The sequence below is a fragment of the Prionailurus bengalensis genome, chromosome C1 (genome assembly GCF_016509475.1).
Source record: "Prionailurus bengalensis isolate Pbe53 chromosome C1, Fcat_Pben_1.1_paternal_pri, whole genome shotgun sequence".
Lineage (NCBI taxonomy): Eukaryota > Metazoa > Chordata > Mammalia > Carnivora > Felidae > Prionailurus > Prionailurus bengalensis.
Window position 1 is genome coordinate 4,045,881 of NC_057345.1, and position 19,798 is coordinate 4,065,678.

The 19,798-nt window shown below is 63.4% G+C and overlaps 2 protein-coding genes across 2 annotated transcripts; one reads left to right on the forward strand and one right to left on the reverse strand.

Moving 5' to 3' along the window:
* Nucleotides 1-3,385: 3,385 nt before the first annotated feature.
* HES3 (hes family bHLH transcription factor 3) lies at nucleotides 3,386-6,302 on the forward strand. The gene is made up of 5 exons (XM_043573651.1): nucleotides 3,386-4,733; nucleotides 5,079-5,154; nucleotides 5,262-5,357; nucleotides 5,459-5,540; nucleotides 5,921-6,302. The coding sequence occupies exons 2-5, from the start codon at nucleotides 5,095-5,097 to the stop codon at nucleotides 6,292-6,294; spliced, it is 612 nt and encodes a 203-aa protein (XP_043429586.1). The 5' UTR covers nucleotides 3,386-4,733; nucleotides 5,079-5,094; the 3' UTR covers nucleotides 6,295-6,302.
* Nucleotides 6,303-8,017: 1,715 nt separating this feature from the next.
* Nucleotides 8,018-18,323, reverse strand: GPR153 (G protein-coupled receptor 153). The gene is made up of 6 exons (XM_043573650.1): nucleotides 18,174-18,323; nucleotides 13,686-14,153; nucleotides 12,815-13,244; nucleotides 11,294-11,486; nucleotides 10,780-10,949; nucleotides 8,018-10,624 (listed from the first exon to the last, which is right to left on the reverse strand). The coding sequence occupies exons 2-6, from the start codon at nucleotides 14,039-14,041 to the stop codon at nucleotides 9,965-9,967; spliced, it is 1,809 nt and encodes a 602-aa protein (XP_043429585.1). The 5' UTR covers nucleotides 14,042-14,153; nucleotides 18,174-18,323; the 3' UTR covers nucleotides 8,018-9,964.
* Nucleotides 18,324-19,798: the final 1,475 nt, after the last annotated feature.

A 19,798-nucleotide genomic window follows, 5' to 3' on the forward strand; every position in this document is an offset into this window, starting at 1 on the left:
CTCACAGAGCAGTAAGGGAGGAAACAGGCAAGTGAGCAAATATATGCACACACTGGCATAGACCCAGAGAAACAAAGTCACACACAGAGATACAGAGATGCACAGAGTAACAGTAATTCAACCAGCGATAGGGACAGAAACACACGATGAGTCCTGCTTTCCTACCAGAGAAAAGCAATCTGATCAAAGAAATCCACTCTGCATCTGGCTCTCATCCCCAGGCAGGAGAACAACAAACCCGTAAAAATATAAGAAAATAAAGGAAAACTACTCAGCCCTGGGATGCCTTACTTGCCTTCTTTTGTAAAGAAGCATTTGAATGTGTTTTGTTCTTGGAGCTGGGAGGCAAGGAGAAAGGGAGCCCTTTCTCATGCAGGAAGGTCCCTCTGCAGGGTCTCCCCTGCACGCACCGCACCCCCCCCCCGCCCCCATCCTGCTATTCACCCACCAGCTGAGGTGGTTGTCCATCTTGGGTCTAAGTGCAGTTCCCTCCTGCTTAAAGAGTCCTAAGAACCAGCTTGACTTTTCCAAGTTAAACTGTAGGCTGAGATGAAATTAGCCTCTCTCTCTTTTTTTTTAATTTTTTTTTCTCTCTCTCTCTTTTCTTTATGATTATTTATTTATTTTGAAAGAGAGTGTGGGAGAGGGGCAGAGAGAGAATACCAAGCAGGTTCCTGCTGTCAGCACAGAGCAGGACTGGGGCGGGTCGGTGGGGGGGGGGGGGGGGGAGCTCGATCTCGAGAACCATGAGATCATGACCTGAGCCGCAATCAAGAGTCAGGCACTTAACCGACTGAGCCACCTAGGCGCCCCTACCCTTTTTCTTAAACGGGGTTGCTTTATGGAGCAAGAGAGAATGTAGCAAGTGCGAAGCACACAAGACGCAGGTGCTAGCGTGAGGTGTGAACCAAACACCTCAACCCACACCAGCTTCCCAGGATGAAAAGTTGGCTCTTGTCCAAGCTTGACACCAAGTAAGAAAAGGTCTGAGAACTGGCCTCTCCCCTCCCTCTGCCGGTGGGTCTCTGGTCAGTTATTGCCGGAGGGGCCTCTGGGGCTCCTTGTCACTCACAGGCCCTCCGTCTCATCCACTTCCCACATGGAGGCCAGGAAGGGCCTGTTCATCTCCCCGGGAGGGAACCCTGATCCTCTAACAGTTTTCTTCTCCCTCCTCTGACCATTCTGGGCTCCAGGCATGAAAGCCTCCTCTCTCTAGTCTGGAAACGGGTAAATGATGTGAATTTATGAGCACATCAGCCCGAAGTGCCTAAGTCACAAGTGCACAAAAGGGCCGGGTAAATATTTAAAGATTAGAGCCAGCTGGGGAGAAACACAAAGGCCTGGGACAATGGGGGTCTCTCTGAATTCATTCTCCCTCAGCTGGGCCAGCCCGGTTCAGTGTTGATGCACTCACCGGAGTCCCAGCCTTTGTCCCCTGGAGGGCCCTTGGCTGCCTGGCCATTCGGAGTTCCAACACAGCTAAAGAGAGTTAAACAATCACAGCCACTCCAACCCCATCTGGAGACAAATGGCTGAGTCATTTCAGAGCTTTTGCTGTGTCCCAATAGTTAATTACACGAAGCAATCACTTCATTCCCCTTTGAAATGCATCTGCAGAGACGGCCGGCTGGCGTATTTCTTCCCTGAAGTCACCTCGCGGGCGGTGGCCTCTGCGGCACTCCCCAGTAAACTAGCATTGCTTTCAATCCCTGGGTGCTGCCGGAGGGAAAGGGGCTCTCACCCAGGGCGGAGAGGTTACACAGGGCCATCGCCTGGGAGGGTCGGTAGACTATCTGGTGCGGCTCTTGTCCTGGGGCCTGCAAACCCCCTGCCTACCTCCTTTCCAGACCTCAGTTGCTCTGTAACAGTTTTTCTTTAGACAAAGTCGAGAAAACCAAAGGCGAAAGGGAGAACGAAGGCACAGGCCACTTTTTGCCTTCAATTCCCAAGCCTGAGGAAGCAGAGGACTGAGTGTTCCTTGAATCCCCCCGAGGTCTCCAGAACTACAGAAGGATTTTTTTTTTTTCCCCTTGAATGAGCAAAGGGCAACCTGGGTCTCCCCAGCGCTTTGCCGGAACTCGTGCTCCTTTCCAGGCCCCCTGGGGAGCCCAGATGCTAAAGATGGAAAGGGAGTCGGTGGCCTACATCCCAGTTTGCATAAGCCCGGCTTCTAAGATAGTCCACGTCCTTCCCAGCAGCCGGAGAGGCTTCGCCCTGCTTGCTCTTAGATAAGGGGGGGGGGGGTGTGCCGCCCCTCCCACCCCACCTCGGAAAACGCACCCGCCCAACCTTTACGCACACCTTCGGAGCCCCCCCCCACCCCCACCCCGCCTGCCTGTGAGTGTGCTGAGGGTGGTCTAGCTCAGGACTCACAGAGTGGGGGAGGAGGGCAACTGGGTCTTAGTGGGGACGTGGCCGCCCAGGAGCCCGAATTGCGCATAAAGTGGGGATTTCTCCGCGCGCGGGGAAAAAGGGAGGGTGGAATCCTCACCAGGATCTGTTTCAGCCCTGAGTCCTGCCCGACCCTCGCCCGACTTAAGGGCGGTTCTCGGCGGGCGAGCCGCGCTGGGAGTGGGGAAACCTGGAAAGCAGAGAGAAAATCAGCCTAGGCGGGGAGTCGCGGGGACGCCAGCCCGGGGACTTGTCCCGGGATGGGGCGGGGGTGCTAAATGGGGGCGCAGGGGGCGGTGCCGGGGTAGGGGTAGGGGGCAGCGAGGCGGAGGCCCTTTAAGTGGGCGGAGGCAGAATTTGACGGATGCGAGTCCAGCCCAGGCCGCCCCACCAGGCTCGCCGCCCGCAGCCAAAGCAGAACATTGCGAATTAGCTCATTTTGCGGTCAATTTTCCACTGCTTAAGAACACACTAAGCCACCCACGTGAGCGGCCCCACCTAGCGCGACCGGGAGCCTTCCGCTCGGGCTCGAGAGGAGTGACGGCCCCAGGAGCTGCGGATGCTAGGGTGCGGGCAGGGGCGGGCCGCGGGCCCCTTTATGGCGGCCCTAACTCTGGAGAGGGGGCGGGCCGCGAGGGCTGCGCCGAGGGCCATTGGTTTGCTAATGCGCCCGAGTTGAAAGCCGCGGGCGGCGGTTTATGGGGAGGGATCATAATTAGAGGACAAATTGCCCCGCAGCCCGCGCGGCTGAGAGCGGGGGCGGGGGCGGAGAGCGACCGCCGGAGCGAGGCGCGCGCCCAGCTTCCGTGCAGATGTGCGGCCGCTGGAAGCCCGCGCGCAGCGGGGCGCCCGGAGTTTGGCCCCGAGGGGGCGGGCGCGGGCGGGCTTTGTGCGGCCGGCACAATGCCCTTAACACTCGGCTGCCCCCTTTGTGCCCGGCCCCGCCGCCCGCCTGCCCCGCGGCGCCTTTGTACCGAGCCGCCACCGCCCCAAGCCGGGGGAGCGCACGGAGGCCAGTGGGGCCCGCTCAGCCCCCGGTGTTTCAAAGCTGCCCGGCGCGTGCCAACGCTGGCCGGCCGGCCTCGGCCCCGCCGCCCGCCCCGGGCCCGGCCCGGCCCGATCTGGCCCGGGGTCCTGCGGCCGGGGCGGAAGAGCACCTCGGAACCCCGGCCGACGCAGCCTGGGCCTTGAAAGGAGGGCGGAGCGCGATTCTCCACGCTGCTAGGCGCCTGAGAAGCCCAGGCAGGGCCCATCAATACTCCGGGCAGGGGCGGGTGTGGGGGAAGAAGATAGCCCCTCTCCAGGGAGCCAGGGGGCCCATCCGGGACCCAACAATCTCCCCTCCCCCTCGCGCTGGGTCCCTCGCAAAGGCCGATTTGTTTATTCCTCTGCCGCAGGGCTCAACTGCAGAACTTTTGCGTCGAAGCTACTTCCTTGCCCTCGCGAGTAGCCGTGGGAGCCAGCATTGTTCGGAGCCCCATTTTATAAACCTTGAACCTGGGACCCTGCGAACCCAGGACAGGGAGGTAACTGGAGATGAGTCCAGGGACGTCATCCTGTCAGCCACAGCTACTAGAGTCCTGCTCCTGAGGCCCAACCCGGGACTGCAGCAGTCCTGCTGTAGGGCCTAACAGGTCCTGGGGTGGGTGTCTCTTCCACTGAGCTCCCTGGTCTCCAACCACAGCCCGAATAATGAACAGTGTTTGGGGGTCCCAGACCTCCAAGAGCACAGAATGATGCTCTCACCATATGACCAGTGATCTTTCTCACCCTCACCTTTCATTTGTTGGGAGCAAGAGAAGGCCGGTGGGAATAAACTCCCCGGCTGTGAGGGCAAGTGGCAGAGCCTGAGTTGTCCAGCCTGGAAACTCAGGACTGAAACTAGCCCAGCTGGAAGAGTGTGGGCTGGGGCCTAACAGGGCCAGAGGGCACCTGGGGTCAGGACACACACCTGAGCACAGGAATGCTCCCGGTCCAAGACCCCAGCTAGGAGGAGACTGGCTGTGGCCCCGAGGGCGGGCTGCACGCTTTAATGGGACACATGTCGCTGTGTGGCCCCCTCAAGCCCAGCCTGTGCCCGGCTTTGAGCAGACACAGGCAGAAAATCGCTGCATTGTCCCAACATTAGGACGACTAATGTGGCGTTGCCAGCGTGGCCAGAGCGTGAAACCCGCAGAAAGGCCTTGCTGGCGGGTCCTCCGTGCCTCCGCATCTTCATCAGACACACGGAGGCCTGGTGTGTTGTCATAGTCATTAGCGGGGCTCAGAACCAGCTGGACCCATGGACCTTCCTCAGTGGGTGCCCCCCAGAATGCTTGGAGGCAAGGGACGGCAAGCACTAGGTAAGTGGGACTAGTGAGGCTCGGTCCCTAGGGACACTAAACACTGGGACAGAACAGGGCACGGAGGGATGTGCATGGGAGGGGACCCCAGACTCGGGAAGTAGTGGGGGCGAAAGGGATATGGGAAAGACTGAGAAAGGGGAAGAGGAGGGCCCCTTGGAAGAAAGGAGGGTTCCTGGAGGTAAGGCTGAAGCCTGGGCTTTGAGAGGGGGTCGCACAGAGAGGTGGGGAATTTCCCAGTGCATCCCCCTCTCATCTCCTCCCCCTCGGGGTTCCTCGAGTCCAGGAGCGCCTCATTGACATGTAAACGAGGAGCCCCTATAAAGGCGGCACTGCCTCCCACAGGAGCAGATACGACAACATGGGCACTAAGCCTGGGACCCAGGGCAGCTCCGGTGGCCAAGCCGGCGGCTTCCGCAAGGTCTGGGGTCCTGAAGGGCTCAGGGTGTGGGCCTGCCAAGCCGGGGGTGGGGTGGGGCAAAGGGCAAAAGGACCCTGGCCCTGTCCTATAATGCCACCCCTCTACAGATCTCCAAGCCACTGATGGAGAAGAAGCGACGGGCACGCATCAATGTATCACTGGAGCAGCTGAAGTCGTTGCTGGAAAAACACTACTCCCACCAGGTGAGACGTGGGGATGTGGTGAGGTGGGGGTGATACGATCCCCAACCTCATCCCTTCCAAGTCGGACTGTGCAGCTAAGAGCCCTTTCCACGGATCTGCAGATCCGGAAACGCAAGTTGGAGAAGGCGGATATACTGGAGCTGAGCGTCAAGTACATGAAAAGCCTTCAGAACTCGGCTCAAGGTGGGAGGGAGTCTGGAGGGGATAGGGCAAGGATCTGGGGGGGGGGGGACACTTGTGGCGTCAGACCCGTGGATATCACAAGGCCAGATAAAGGAGGGATGGATGAGAAGAGAGCTCGGGGCAGTGGGCAGCTGGGTGAGGAGAGGGCCCCAGATTGCTGGAGGCAGGAGGCTGCGAAGACCCTGCAGGCTAGTGCAGTCGCAATCCGGGTGAGCGAGGGTCTGGACCCTGGGAAAGAAATTCAGGTTGCCTAGCCCCTCCCCTCCCTTCCCCGCCACATTTCTCCCCTCCTTTTCTCTCTCTACACCTCTCCTTTCCTCCTCCCCTCTCCTATTCTTCCCTCCCCTTCACATTTCTCCTGTCCGCTCCCCTCCCCCCAGGGCTCTGGCGGGTCCCCAGCGGAGCCGAGTTCCCGTCTGGCTTCCGCAGCTGTCTGCCGGGAGTTAGCCAGCTTCTGGGGCGCGGAGAGGACGGCGGCGGCGGCCTGCGCTGCCCCCTGGCGCTTGAGCGCGCAGGTGGCAGCACCATGGACAGCGCCAGCCCGAGCCCGGAGGCGCCCGCGCCGCTTGGCCCCTGCGTCCCCGCCATTTGGGTCCCTGCTCCAGCCATCGGCGCCTCGAGGTCCCAGCCACCCCGGCTTCTCTTCCCTGGAGGTCTCCCCGGCCCGTCCTCCAGCGTCCCGGGGCCGCAGCCGGCCCCTCGCCGCTGCGCCGAGAGCCCAGGGCCGGGTGTAGGGGTTTGGCGGCCCTGGTGAGTCCCGGCGCCGCCTCAGACTCAAGGGGCCCCCTTCTGGCCCCGGGACGCAGAGACTGTTTAGAGCGCGCCTGCGGTGATGGCCGGGACCCCAGTCTTCCGTCTTGGTCCCGTGGCAGGGGTGGCTGGGAGGGTGCCGCGTGCCCGCGAACGCGAGGAAATACACGGAGCCTCGAGGGGGACCTGTGCCCCCCCCCAGCCCCACCTACTCAAGCTGGACCCGCTCTCTCCTCGTCCCACCTTCTCGCGGGGCTGGGAGGGAATGTCCCAGGCTGCTCCTCTTTCCCAGGGCCCCCGGCGGGCAGCCCGCCCCCGCCCCCGCCCCGCAGGCTCGCCGCTGTGGGAAGGTCGCCGTCGGCAGCGGCGCAGAGCGGACCCCTCGCAGCGAGGAGAATCGCTGCCCCGCCCCGGCCCATTCAGCCAGCCGAGGACGCCCGGTTCCCACCGGCACAAAGCTCGCCGGGTCCCGCCCCGCCGGCGAGGGGCCCCCAGCCCACCCCCACCTTGGAGCTTCCCGGCTTCCACGGGTCCCCACCCCCTCCGCACTCAGCACAGCCCACCCGGCCGGCGCGCTCTCTGAGGCCCGCCCATCTCAGAAGACCTGCCCCGAGCTGCCCCAGCTCAGCAGCCCGCCCTGCCGCCAGATGCTCCGCCCACCGCTCGGGTCACCCCCACAACCCGCAGCGCACGGCTCCTGAGGGTTCCGGCCGCCGGACTTCCGTTGCCGCCACAGAACCCGCGACCCTCGACAGCCCTCCGAGCGCTCTGCGCCTGTTTATTCTTCCCAAAACGAGGTCATTGCTGTGCTCCGACCCTAGGCCGGGGTCCCGGTGTTCGAGGGGCAGCCCGGGGCTGGGGGATGAGAATCCTGCGCCAAGCCCTGGGAGGGATCCTGGCATTTCCAGCTTGAAATTCAGAATACAGACAGTGGCGAACCTGTGAGATGGGTACAAAGAGACCACGGAAGTCCAAATTTCTCCCACGATGCCTACTGGGGTGCATCTTTTGAACTACAAATACTGACTTTCTATAAAACATTTCCCATTTAGGGATACCCCTGCTTTGCTTATGTGTGCTAAGCCCATTCTGGTTAGAGTGCGGGGAGAGAGCGGCCCGGCTCCCCCACTCCGCCCATCAGTCTCTCTGGAGCGCAGGCGGGGAGGGGGTCTTGGCTATGGCGGTCGGCGGGGGGGGGGGGGGGGGGGCGGCGGCCCCTGGGGTCTCGGCCTCCTGCTGCGTTGGGGGCGAGTAGGGGACAGGAGCAGCCGCACTAATCCCTCTGCCAGCCACTAGGTGGCGACCTTATACCGCGGACCCAGGGAGCGGCCTCCAAACTCGTACCCGGGCTGGAGCGGGTCACCACCAGGCACGATAGGTCTGGCGCCCCCAGGCCCTGCCCTTCTTGCTCTCCCGAACCGACCTCACAGAGGCTAAACGTCCCTGAAGCCACTCCTGGTGCGGAGGCTGCCAACTGCTCTCATAGTGCTTCTCCTGCTATTAGCGCTGTGGTGCCCACCCCACTGCTCTGTCCTGCCGCTGACCCAGGCCATCCTGGCTCCCTGGGTGGGGCTGCAACGCTGGCATAGAAAAGGGGCACTGGCCCAAAGGATGGTGCACTAGGAGGACTTCTGGACCCAGAGGGAGAGAGACTTGCGGACAGCTGGCTAGCAGTGCTGCTCTATTCTGGAAAGGTGTTTCCATGAAACCACCCTAGGAATGCCAGGTGCAAATCATAGGAAGTTTTTATTGTATTCTGTACAGAAGAGAAATGCTCAGTCGTCAAAAAACTACAAACAGATTCCTGGCTCTGGGTGGGTGGTGGTATAAGGACAGAGCTCCCTCCCCTGTGAGCCTGGGGCCAAGCTGCTTCTCAACGCAGCAAATAGGCCTGGCGGCTGCACAAAGTGTGAGGGGGAGACCCAGGCCCCAGGGTCCTCCATCTGGGGTCCTTTTAATTTTTGTAAAAACCATAACTGGAGGGATTGGGGGGTATCATGTCTCCCTGCAAGTATTGCCATTGGATATGAAATACAGAGTAAAAACCCAATGTGACAAGTGGGCCGGCCTGAGCAAGGGGTGGGGGTGGGGGGGATGACACAGTGGCTAGCTGACGATCTCTGCCCCCACTGGACATGTGGGTCCTTGAAGGCACAGCAGCATTGGCCAGAGGTGGCCCCTCCCATGGCTGGGGCCCTACTGTGGTTTTCTGTCCTGCTCACCTGTGGCTGGCTCCTCCCTGCCCAGTTACCCCACAGCCTAGGACCAGTGGCCTCCAAAGCATAGATGGAGCCAGGTAGCCCCCTATCCTCGCCCCTCCCAGGGCCTTCTCTGGGGCCAAGACCTTGTCAGGGGGGTGAGGAAATGGGCCTGACCACCAGAGGGTCCGGGGCAGCGTTGCAATCCCAGGTGACAGAGCAGGAGGGAACACAGGGCCGGCAGGCTCTGTGCTGGCCCTGGAATCTGCTGGGGGAGGGGCTGGGGCTGAGGTGTAGGGGCCATTGTGTGGAGGCAGGGGCCAGGATGACACAGCCTCTGCATTTGCCCTTGTCCTTTCAGCTCAAGGTCACAGCTGTTCCTGGGCTTCTCCTTAGCCTGAGCCTAGGGTCTTTCTCCAAAGAATACCCAGCACGCCCTTCCCTAAGACCCATGGCAAAGCCAAGAGCCCTGTCCACGGGTGAGGGAGGACCCTAAGGCCCACAACCTGGGAGGACTCTAAGCCAGGATTCCTTCCCTGGGGCATCAGGATAAGGAAGCCCCTTTTCCCTTTCTTCAGTTCTTTCCCATCACAGACCCATGACTTTCATGATGGGAGTCACAGGCTGACTTGGTGGGGAGACAGGGATGGCAGGGTGATGAGGGTGGGGGGACACTAACAGTGGTCAAGGTGGGTGGTGGAGGAAAAGTGCTGTGCTTTAGTTGGGGTGTGTCCCTGGGGGGCCAGGGGCACTGAGAGTGGGAGGCCTCAGGTGCAGAGGCCACACTGGGCCACACACTGGAGACTGACGCCCCGCAAAGGGCCCCCAGAGGGCCCTAGATGCTCTCACACCCTGTCCATTGAGGAGCCAGTGCACAGGGACCAGGAGACTTCTCCCAACAGTCCTGAGAGTTAACATGGTCACCTGCTCAAAACAGATGGGGAAACCGAGGCAGAACTGGTCAGCAGGAACACCTGCTCAGAGAGCTTGTTTGGGCTTTGAAGACCCCTGTGCTTAGAGACCCTCTGTACCCTGCCCCCCACGGGGGTGAGACAGTTACAGTGCAAAGTGGAAAGTAGGGTGTAGCCCGGTGGCTCCTGCAGGGCTGGGCTTTGCTCCGTCTAGTGGTGGCCCTGTCCCTGGGCTCCCGGCCGCCACCCCCATCCCCCCAACCCAGCTGCCCCGGGGCTGCGCGAGGTGCATCAGGGCCTTTACCCAAGCCAGGCTCGCTCTGCCCCGAGATGCGGTACCCAGCAGCTGGTCCGTGCCCGGCGGTCGTCCAGGGCAGCCGCCGTCACTCCAGGAAATGCCGGCGGCTCAGTCACGCAGGGAGAGCTGGCCCACGGCCAGGCGCCGTCGGCGGGCCCCGCGTGGCGCTGCCCGGAGCCCGGCCTGGGTCAGCGCGGCATCTTTGGTGCTTTGGTCCCTGCGGGCGGCCCGGCCCGCCGGGCGCGCGTGGGGAGGCGCCGGTAGGCCCTAGGACGCGGAGCCCAGCGAGTCCGAGTGCAGCGTGACGTAGCCCGAGGACTCGGAGGGCGAGCTCAGGAAGCTGCTGGTGCTGCCGCCGCCGCCGCCCCCCGCCGCGCGCAGGCCCCCGGGCTCGCCCCATGACGTGCTCAGGCCGGTCCGCAGGGGCCCCGCGCGCGCGTGCACGGCCGCGCGCGGCCCGGGGCTCCGCTGCGCGCCGCCGCCGCCAGGGGGCGCCGCGTCTTCGCCGGGCTGGGCGCCGTCGAGGAGGGGCCCCTGCGGGGCGGGCGGGCGGCGCAGGGCCTGCGGCTCGCTCTCGAAGGCGGTCAGCGAGAAGGCGTCGGGCAGCAGCGAGGCCGAGGCGGAGCGGGCGCCGGGCCCGGGGCGGAGGCGCGGGCTGCCGGGGGGCGAGTCGCGGGCGCGGCGCGGGCCGCCGTCGGGGGCGGGGGGGCGCAGCGACAGCAGGCTCTCGGCCGAGCGGCGGCGCGGGCGGAACGGGGGCGCGTCCTCCGCGAAGGCCAGCAGGCTGCCGCGGCGCCGGTCAGACCCAGAGGGCAGCACCAGGGCGGCCAGGTCCTCGCCCGAGCCCCAGCGCGGCAGGAAGGCGGGCAGCGGGACGGCGGCCCACACCTCGGCGTCGTCGTGGGAGAAGCGTCGCGTGGGCGGGACCTGTCAGGACGGGCGGGGTTAACCCGGGCTGCCCTCCTGGAAAACGGGGACCGACGCGCGGCTCAGAGAGGAAAGGCCTTGGGGAGATCACGATACTTCCCCCCCCCCCCCCACACCCGCATTTTGGGGGTCTCGGGCCCTGCCCGGTGCCCTACCTGCAGGTACTGTGTCTTGTCCTCCTGCAAGGGCCGCAGCGGGTAGAACTGGGGCAGGCCCCCCTCCAGGGCAGAGAGCTCATACTTAGCCATCCTGTCACCTCCATAGCTGTAGTCGACAGAGTGCTCCAGCACCAGGTCCGGGGGGATGCCACCCTCCAGGCTGGTATCTGCAGGGTGGGGCAAAAGCTTAGGGGCCACGGAAACCTGGGGGCATCGGAGAGTGAGTTCCAGGGACCCTCAGACACACTCAGACACACACACACACACACACACACACACACACAGGGCAGAGTCCTGAGTTCAAATTCTAGCTCTGCCACCTTTTGGCTGTGGGGCTGGGGGACTCACCTGAGAGGAGAACACCCCAGGAGACACTTAGGTCCCTTAGGGGTTCAAGGCCATTTGAGCAAGGGGTCCCCTCAGTGCCATGGGGTGGTCACCTGACAGCTGTCACCCTGCTGACCTCGCCCAGGCCCCCTTCTCCCTGGGGCCTCTCCCAGGTCATCCTCACCATTGTCCGAGTCCTCGTCGTTAGCCATGAGGGCCACGCACTTCTCCCAGACGGCCTTGAGGTCGGCGCGGTAACGGTCGCAGGCCCAGAGGAACGCGGGCAGCAGGAGCGCCTGGGCCACGGAGCACCACAGCACACACAGCGCCATCCAGGGCGCCGAGGCGTCCGCCCGAAGGCTGCTGAAGCTCACCACCTGTGGGCACAGGGCTCGGCCTGGCACCTGGCAGGACCCCCCTCCCCCCTCCCTTCTCCCGCGTGCGGGAGGAGGAGGCAGCAGACGTCGCTATGGGCTCTTGGGCCGGAAGGAGCCAGAGTGTGAGGGAAGAAGTCCGTGTCCGGCAAGAGCCGCTGGCTGCCCAGATGCACGGCCAGAACCCACCGAGTGCACAGATGGTCCTTCACATGACGCCGGGCAGCACGGGGCGGGCCTTCCCTCACGTCGGCCTCATGACTGCCCAAGGAGAGAGGTGGGGGTGTGCTTTACCAATCCCTTTTTGGGAAGAGGAAACCGAGGTTTGGAGAACCAGGTCCCAAGCTTCCCAGTTCAGGGACTTTTTTTGCCATCCTCACTCCTCCGCGGCCAGTGGCCTCCTCGTTCGTCCCCTGCATGGTGGTGGATGCAGGGAACTCTCCCCCAGGAGAGTTCCTTCCCCCACCCAGAGTGACATTTAATTAGTCCCCCATCAGAGCAGAGTGGGTATGATACACTCATCACACTGGTTCCACTATGCGAGCTGTGTGGCCCTCGGAAGGGTGCTGAACCTCTCTGGGGCTCAGTTTCTTCATCTATGAAATGGGCCAAGAACACCCCACAGTGTGAAGTAAAGATCTCAGACACCATAGCAGGCCTGCAGCGTGGAGTGAGCTCCACAAACAGCACCCCTTTCCATGCCCTGAAGGGAAGGTGGGGGGACGCTCTTCCTCCACTGCTATCCCCTCGTGGCTCTGCAGTTCTGCACACGCTCCTTCTCTCCATCAGCACAGACTGGAGACGTAGGGCCCCACTGCACACAGCCCCTGCCTAGCTGCTTGGACAAAGTCTCGGGCTGGTCCTTGCCCCTAGACCCCTTCCTGTCCCACTCCAGACCCTTCAGGGGGCTGGGCTGGAGCCCTGTGGGTGCGAGGCCATGGCTGTTGAATCCAGACTTTATTCTTGGGGTCAGGTGGTCATGTTACTCCACGTTCTACATCCTCTGCTTGAATGGGCCTCACTCTGGTAAGAAATGTCCCTACAGTGTGCCAGAAAGATCCTGGGGTCTGTAGTCATCTGACTTGGGCTCAAGTCCCAATACAGCTGCCTTAACTTTAGGTGGGTCATTTTACCTCTCTGAACCTCAGTTTCCAAATCTGCAAAATGGGATGATGATGATGATAATGCCTCCCCCCCCCCCCCCCCCCGCCCCGGCCACGGATTGGGTGGGAGGATTCAACCACCTGACGCCTGGAGCGTGCCTGACCCCAGGGCTGTCCCGGAGCCCAAGTCCCCCTGACAGGCTCCCGCCAGCTGACAGTCTCACCCACCAGCACAGGGAAGCCCATGAGGCAGTCGTAGATGATGACGATGGTGGCCACCAGGCCCGTGATCTGCAGCGAGGTTTTGGCGGGCTCAGAGCCGTCGATGGAGGAGCGGCGCTTGCCCTGGGCGTCCTCCACCACGATGGTGGGCACGGTGAAGGCGCGGCGGCCGGCCCGCGGCCCCACCTGCACAGCCAGTGTCTGGAAGAGGGCGATGGCTGTGCAGACCACACCCATGGCCACACTGCCGCCCACCAACAGCAGGAAACAGACGCCGAAGCCCAGGCCGATCTCTGCCACGATGAAGCGGCAGCCGTGGGTATAGAAGCGCTCAGTCGTGTCGTGCCAGCCGACGGCAGGCAGGGCTGACAGGATGAAGGACACCATCCAGATGCCCATGACCGTATGCACTGCCTGTTTCTTGGCGTTGCTCAGCCTGACACAGAGTAGGGACAGGAGCGAGGTGTCACTCACCGGGTCTTCCCGGAGCCCCGACCGCAGAGGATCCCCGACCACCCCGGCCCCCCCAGTACATCACAGTCATGACAGTCGGCAAAGGGGGGCCTCGTCCCTTGCGCGGGGGATCCTCGTGTGTTGTCACACGTCCCCCCACCAAGCATTTCTGTACTGGATACCGTGTACCCCCAGGCACAGCTACACGTGCATGCCAGCCGCGGCCCAGAACAGCCCCTCCGGAGCCTCCCTGTCTGCCCCCAGCGCAACACAGGTGTGGCACCACAGCTGGGGGGGGGGTCATCAGCACCCTGGGGCCGTTTGTGGGTATAGACGCCCCTCGGGCCTCTATGCACTGCCCACCAGCCCCCCTCTATCAACGCCAGGTCCGGAAGTGCACACGTGCACACGCCCGAGAGCTCACCGGTAGTTGACCGGCCAGCGGACCATCCACATGCGGTGGTAGGAGAGGGAGGTGACGGAGAAGCAGGTGGCCAGGGTGAGGGTGTAGAAGGTGGAGACAAAGACCTTGCAGAGGCCCTCGTTCCACTCGTAGTCGGGGCGCTGCCGCCGCAGCTGCACCACGGCGTACGTGGTGATGGGCACCGCGACGTTGAGCATGTGGGTGGCCGCGAGCATACACAGCAGAAACTCCAGCGGCTTCCACTTCTTCTGCTTGGCACCCACACTCAGGATGCCCCAGGCATTGGCCAGCAGGGAGAGGCCTCCGCATGCCAGCCAGCCCACCGCACTGCCAGGCAGCCGCCGCTCATCACTCATGGTGCAGACGGGCGCCGGCCGGCAGCTGAGACATCCTCCTCGGGGCCAGGCCTCAGCTGGGAGCAGCGGCCCTCACACGTGGTGGCCCGGAGACACCAGGGACCGCGAGCATCTGCAGTGGGGGAGAAGCCGATGAGTGCGCGGGGACTGTCCCTCTGGCTCCTTAGAGTGGGGGATGGAGGGGTCTCCTGATGCACCATTACCTGTACGGTCCTGGCTTGAGCTGGGCTGCTTTGCCTCTTCTCTACTCCGAGGCCTCCAGCCCATGTCCCTGGCACCCAGGGGACTCGGCCAGGGGTGCCCAATAAAGTGCAAACACCCTCCCTTCCACCTGCTCCTGGCCAAGGTCTGGGTCTGGGTTTGCTTCCAGGACAGCTGCGTTCATCCCGGCTGGGCGCTCTTGTCCCCTGGTGCCCTGGCCCTGCCCAGGAACCAGCACTCACCATAAATGTCCCCAACCCTCACACAGCCCGCACGATGCGTCCCACACACATCATAAGGGCCCATAAGGGCGCACATCAGGGGCCCTTATCTTAATCAGTCCCGCTTCGTTTGGCCAAATGAGGGCATGCCTTAGAGGGTGAGCCCCCTGAAGCTCCCTGTGCAGCAGGGGTGATCTGGCGACCACTTCCATGGCCAGCTTGGGAACGGGCAGCCTGCTTTGCCTGGGTCAGCCCCCCGCACTACCGCAGGCCAGGGGTGCAAACTAAGCTCCAGCCTACCAGCTGTGTGGCTTGAGCAAGGCTCCTGCCCCCATGTCCTCTGGAACGGGGCGATGATGATTCCTCCAGGGTGAGGCTGGGGCGGACAGCCGCCACATCTCTAAAGCCCTGGGCCGGGTCTCACACCCAGTGGGCGCTCTGGGTGGTGGTCACATTCATGCTCTGGGAGCAGGTCTTGCACACGGTGGTGCTCTGGGGAGGCGATCAGTATTATGCTATGGATGCCTCGGACAGCATGGGTCTGTAGACAGCCCAGGGACCAGACCTTGACCCCAACGAGGAACGGCTGACAGCCGACAGCCACGAGCCAGGGACACAGGAAGTTGGGCAGAACGCACATGTTGGAGAGGCGCTCCATCCCGCCAGGCGGCCAGGCAGAGTCTCTCCCTCCTCCTTCCAAGCCTGGCAGCCCTAAGCTACTTCTTCGAGCGGAGCACTGGCTGGTCCCTCTGATATGAGGCCGGGACAACAGGACAATGTGGCCATAGCCTGGAGCAGGCAGCATGGGAAGTACAATGCTAGGTGAAAGCCTACTGTGTCCTCTGCCTATACTTGGCCCTTCTTACTCAAGCGCCTGTTTAATCTTACCGGCTGCAATTCTCTTGCCCCCAGCACTTTTGAGCAGCTGCTGTATCAGACACAGCCATGCCATCCCCCAGGGACTGTTTCCAGCTTGGAATGGGCAGGACACTGCAGGCCCCTGGCCCTCAGGGCAGGGTAGGCAATACCACTCGGCCCTTTCCTGTCTTGTCCGGGGTTCTTTTGGTCTATCTGTGGCCTGAGCCCCCTGGGCACTGAGGGACCTCTGAGGGATGCATCTTATCCGCCCCTGCTGTGGGCCTGCCCAGACCCGTGACCCAGGGGAGGAGACTGTCCTCGACCATACCAGCGCTCCTAAAGGCCTCCTACGGGGTTGGGGAAGTTCTGGGGCCAGGGAAATTCCCTCCCAAACTTCAGGCTTCTGCGTACAGAGCTTCCTCCTCTTCCCCACCCCAGACCCAGTGTGGGAGACGGGGTGGCCCCGTCGGACCCCCCACCAGCCAGCCATTCCAGTGTCCAGCAAAGCTCTTTGATATCAGCATGCATGAGGCCACGTGGGGTGGGGTAAACAGCTGCTAGACTCTGCCTCTAGCTCTGCAGCCAATTACTTGACTCAGTTGAGCCTCATTTTTCTCATCTGTCAGCTGGACACGACAGTACCTACCTCGGACAGTAGATACACTATGCCAAGGAATGCAGCCAAGCACACAGTAAGCATTCGATAAATGCTTGACAGGTAGAAGTCCGTACCACAGCCCTCTTCGCTCACTGAGCTCGGCTGTCCCTTAAGGGCCAAGACCCTGAGCTTGGAGGCGTGGGTAAGCCTCAGACCCGTGTGGGCAGACACAGTCACCCCAACCGGAACCTGGGACAGCCCGGCTTTGGGGTGAGGGCACAGGGTGTACCGAGGGGTCTAGAGCAGGCAGGGTGTGGGCGCCGCTGGGGGGCCAGAGACCACAGACAACCAGTGATCTTTACATTGTCAAGTAGGAAGCTGGATTCAGCATGCACCTGGTGGGCCAGCATCTGTTTCCACCCACATTGGGTCTCCCTGGCTGTCATATTGGGAGGCCTTCCCTCAGATGCCCCACAGGCTCTGTCCGACCCCTGTAACCCTGGGCCCTGTGGGTCACTGGGGCAGGGTGGTGGGGAAGGTGCCACAGGTTGGCACAACCTTTCACGGTGCCAGGCCTTCCCCTTGTCCTAACCGTCTCTCACTGCAGGGAAAGGCTCTAGTTCTGTGGGCAGAACGTGCCTTGCCTGGAGAGGGAGGAAGCATCTTCCCGCGAACAGGCACACTCCTGGTTAGCACCCCCAGAGATTTTGCGTAATAAATACCAACAGCATCCCCATTTTAAAGGTAGTCAAACAAAGACAGGGGTTAAAACATTAGCCCCAAGCTATCATGTGCGTGAATCAGGACCCAACCTCCCCCGCCCCCCCTTGGCTGGCAGCTAAATCCTGGCCTCTCAAACCCAAGCCCAAATCCAAACCTGAACCCTAGCAGAAACAGGCATTTTTGGTCCTTGAAAAGAGGCTGCCTTTCAACCCTCTGTCCCTGCCGGATGGGTCCTACTCTTCCCACACTGCAGATGGGAACACTGAGGCTCAGAAGCCAGAGCAACACAGGGAGGAAGTATGAGGGCTGGGTTTGCAGCCCAGGATTCCTGAGAGTGGTGGTCCTGGGGACAGGGGAGAAATGTCACTGGGGTGGAGGTGGGGAGTGCATTTCCCAGGTCTCCAAATTCACAGTGAGAGGGGGCTTAACAGTGTACGAACTGGGAGACCCCTTCCTCCAGGCTGATGACCAAAGACCCACTGATCACACGCCTGCTGTTCATTCTTCACAGGGAGCAGCGGACACTGAGGGCCAGACCCCAGGCTGGGCTCCAGCTAGTGCGGTCCGCACCCAGGTGTCGCCGCCCACTGCTGGGAAGTTTCTTCCGAGACACACTCAGAGCGTCCCCCCCAGCATTTCAGGTTGGGGCTTCCTGCCTCCCACAGATCCTGGAACCCCTCCTTCCTCCCCCCCCCCCCCCCCCCCCCCCGTCCCCCCACAGCACGTCGCAGATGCGACCCGCCCGGGACCCCGCCGGCCCAGAAGACTCCCTCCGCAGGGTCTGCGGGCGGGGCCCCGGCGTGACGTCACGGTCCCGGGCCAATGAAGCCTCGTGGCCCCAGGGCTCTATTGCGCAACAAAGAGAACCCAGAACTTGAAAGGATTCCCCGGGCTCCCGCTGCACCCGCCCGGCTCGCGCGGGCCTCAGCCCCGCCCGCGCTGCCGCCCAACTGCCGGTGACACCCGGCCCCGCTGCCGCCCAGGGCGGGGCTCTCAGCGCGGAGCCTCCGCATCTCCGGCACGCCCCCCCCCCCCGCCCGCCCCCCAACCCAGCGAGTGGTTCCTGCCTCTCGGCGCTTCGATACTCCCGCCCGGCCCGGCGCGCCCCAGCCTGCCGGTCCCAAGCGGAACCCCCGGCCCTACCCAAGCCCGAGGGCGCGTCCGAGCTACGGCCCGGGAACCAGCCGTCCCCACGGATTACGCTGGGCAGGGGTGGGCCCAGTACCCCTAGACTGGCCATCACCGCTCCCAGCAAGCGGCTGCCGCCGGGAGGCGGGGGGGGGGGGGGGGGGGAAGGGGAAGGGCGGGGAGGCGGGACGAAGGAAGAAGCGGCCCCTGGGAAGTTACCCCGAAGGTCCCCAAGTTGGGGGGGCGGTGCATGGCCCTCAGCGATGCCCGCCGCCCCGCGGACAGACCGTGAGACCTACGGGCATCAGGCAGACCCTCCCCGCCCAGAGCTCTCCCGCCGGGGGGGCCTCATGCCCAGAGTCCTCCCACCCGGCCGTCCCCGGGCCCGGGCGGCGGCGCTCACCCTGCGTTCGGGCGCCCGGGGCTCCTGCTCGCTGCTCCCGCCTCCGGCTCTGGCTGAGGCTCACGCGCTCCCGGGCCGAGCGCGGGCCGCCGGGGGCCGCGGGGGTGGCTGGCGGCGGAGCGGCCCGCGGGCCGGGGCATCCTGGCGGCGCCGCCCGGGGCCCGCGCGTTCCGCTCGGCCCGCCGCCCCTCCCTCCCCTCGCGCCGCCGCCACCGCCGCCGCCGCCGCCGCCGCGCTCGGCTCCCGCCGCTCGGCTGGCAGAGCTCGGGCGGCCGGGGGCGGGGGGCGGAGCAGGGCGCATGCCTCCGCGCCGCCCCTCGGACCGCCCCGCCCCCGGAGGCGCGGCCCACCGCCGCGTCCGTCTGTCTGCGCATCTGTGGGTCCTTGGTTTCCCTCCAGCCCTGCACCCCGCCTCTGCGGCGGCGGGCGCCAAAGCCCCTCGGGAGGGCGGCGCCTCTTGGGACGTCTGCGCTACGCAGCGGCTTCTCGCTGCCGTCTCGGGTCGGTTCACTGGCCCGATTCGGCCTCCGAGCCTCCGGGGAGAGGAAAGGCCTGGAGCTCTGGGGGGTGGCGGGCCCAGGGGGCCTAGGACTGGAACGGACAGTGAGAACCTACGGCCGGGCGTGGGGCTCAGGGAGGCCTTCCCGGAGGAAGCCACATCTACGGTCAACAATAAGGGTGGGGCTGGAGGGGACCTGGGGCGCCTGAGGACTAGCGACTTCCAGGAACTGGGGAGTCGGTCAGGATCAGGGGCTGGGGTGGGGAGAGGCGACGTCGGGCCAACTAAGGATTCAAACTTCTCCTGGGTTCTGGGGAGGTCCACCGTGGGATGGTGAATGGACCACGGGTCTGCCAGGTTGTTGCCCTTCACCCCATGGGCTCAGGAATGTTCTCTCAAACTGGAGGACGTGACGGCTGGGAGAGGCCAGGCCTGCAACTCAGCACTCCTGGTCCCCGCCTCAGGAGCTCCCTGCCGCCACTCCCCACCCCCCCACCTTAGCATTTCTAGCGGGGGGGGGGGGGGGGGCACAGGCATCCAGAAGGAATCCTATTAGTCTCCTTGATGGGGGCCTCTGGAGACTCCTGGAGTCTTGGTCTCCCATCCCTACAGAGGACCCTGCCTGTCTCTTCAAGGACATCCATGACCACACACACCCTTGGGCACAAGGCCTCGAAGTCATTCTGGGCTGCTTGGCACGTCACTGTCCTTCCCATGCACCTGGGAAGCATCCAAGAGTGTGCAGCCCAGTGTCTGGAGGAAGGGGGCACCTGTCCAGATAGAACCGGGCCCAACCAAATGCAGCCAGTGCTGCCCACACCACTCTCTAGCTGGCTCCCGCACCGCCTGCCCCTACACCACCTCTATATCCCAGGAGCAGCTGGGGAGTTAGGGGCAGCGTTAGGAGACCCAGGGCAGGCCGTAGGGTCAGTGCTCTGTGACAGAAATAAAGGTGTTTGTATCCAAAGCCTCCACAATGAAGTGGGGCTGGTGAATGGGGGGCCTTGGACCGTATACTCCATGTATGGCTTCTGGGCAGCCAGGACCCCTAGTGAGCTCTCCATGGATGGGCCAGCTCCCTGCCCAGGTGGCACTGGTTATAAATAGGCCACTGGCAGTGGGAGGC

Bases quoted from the DNA above. Each gene is read 5' to 3' on its own strand.
- HES3 (XM_043573651.1), top strand. From the start codon at position 5,095: ATGGGCACTAAGCCTGGGACCCAGGGCAGCTCCGGTGGCCAAGCCGGC. The intron at 5,155-5,261 runs GTCTGGGGTCCT...ACCCCTCTACAG, and splicing joins AAGCCGGCGGCTTCCGCAAG to ATCTCCAAGCCACTGATGGA. The intron at 5,358-5,458 runs GTGAGACGTGGG...ACGGATCTGCAG, and splicing joins AAAAACACTACTCCCACCAG to ATCCGGAAACGCAAGTTGGA.
- GPR153 (XM_043573650.1), bottom strand. From the start codon at position 14,041: ATGAGTGATGAGCGGCGGCTGCCTGGCAGTGCGGTGGGCTGGCTGGCA. The intron at 11,487-12,814 runs GTGGGTGAGACT...CTGTGCCCACAG, and splicing joins TCATGGGCTTCCCTGTGCTG to GTGGTGAGCTTCAGCAGCCT. The intron at 10,950-11,293 runs GTGAGGATGACC...CCCACCCTGCAG, and splicing joins CGACGAGGACTCGGACAATG to ATACCAGCCTGGAGGGTGGC.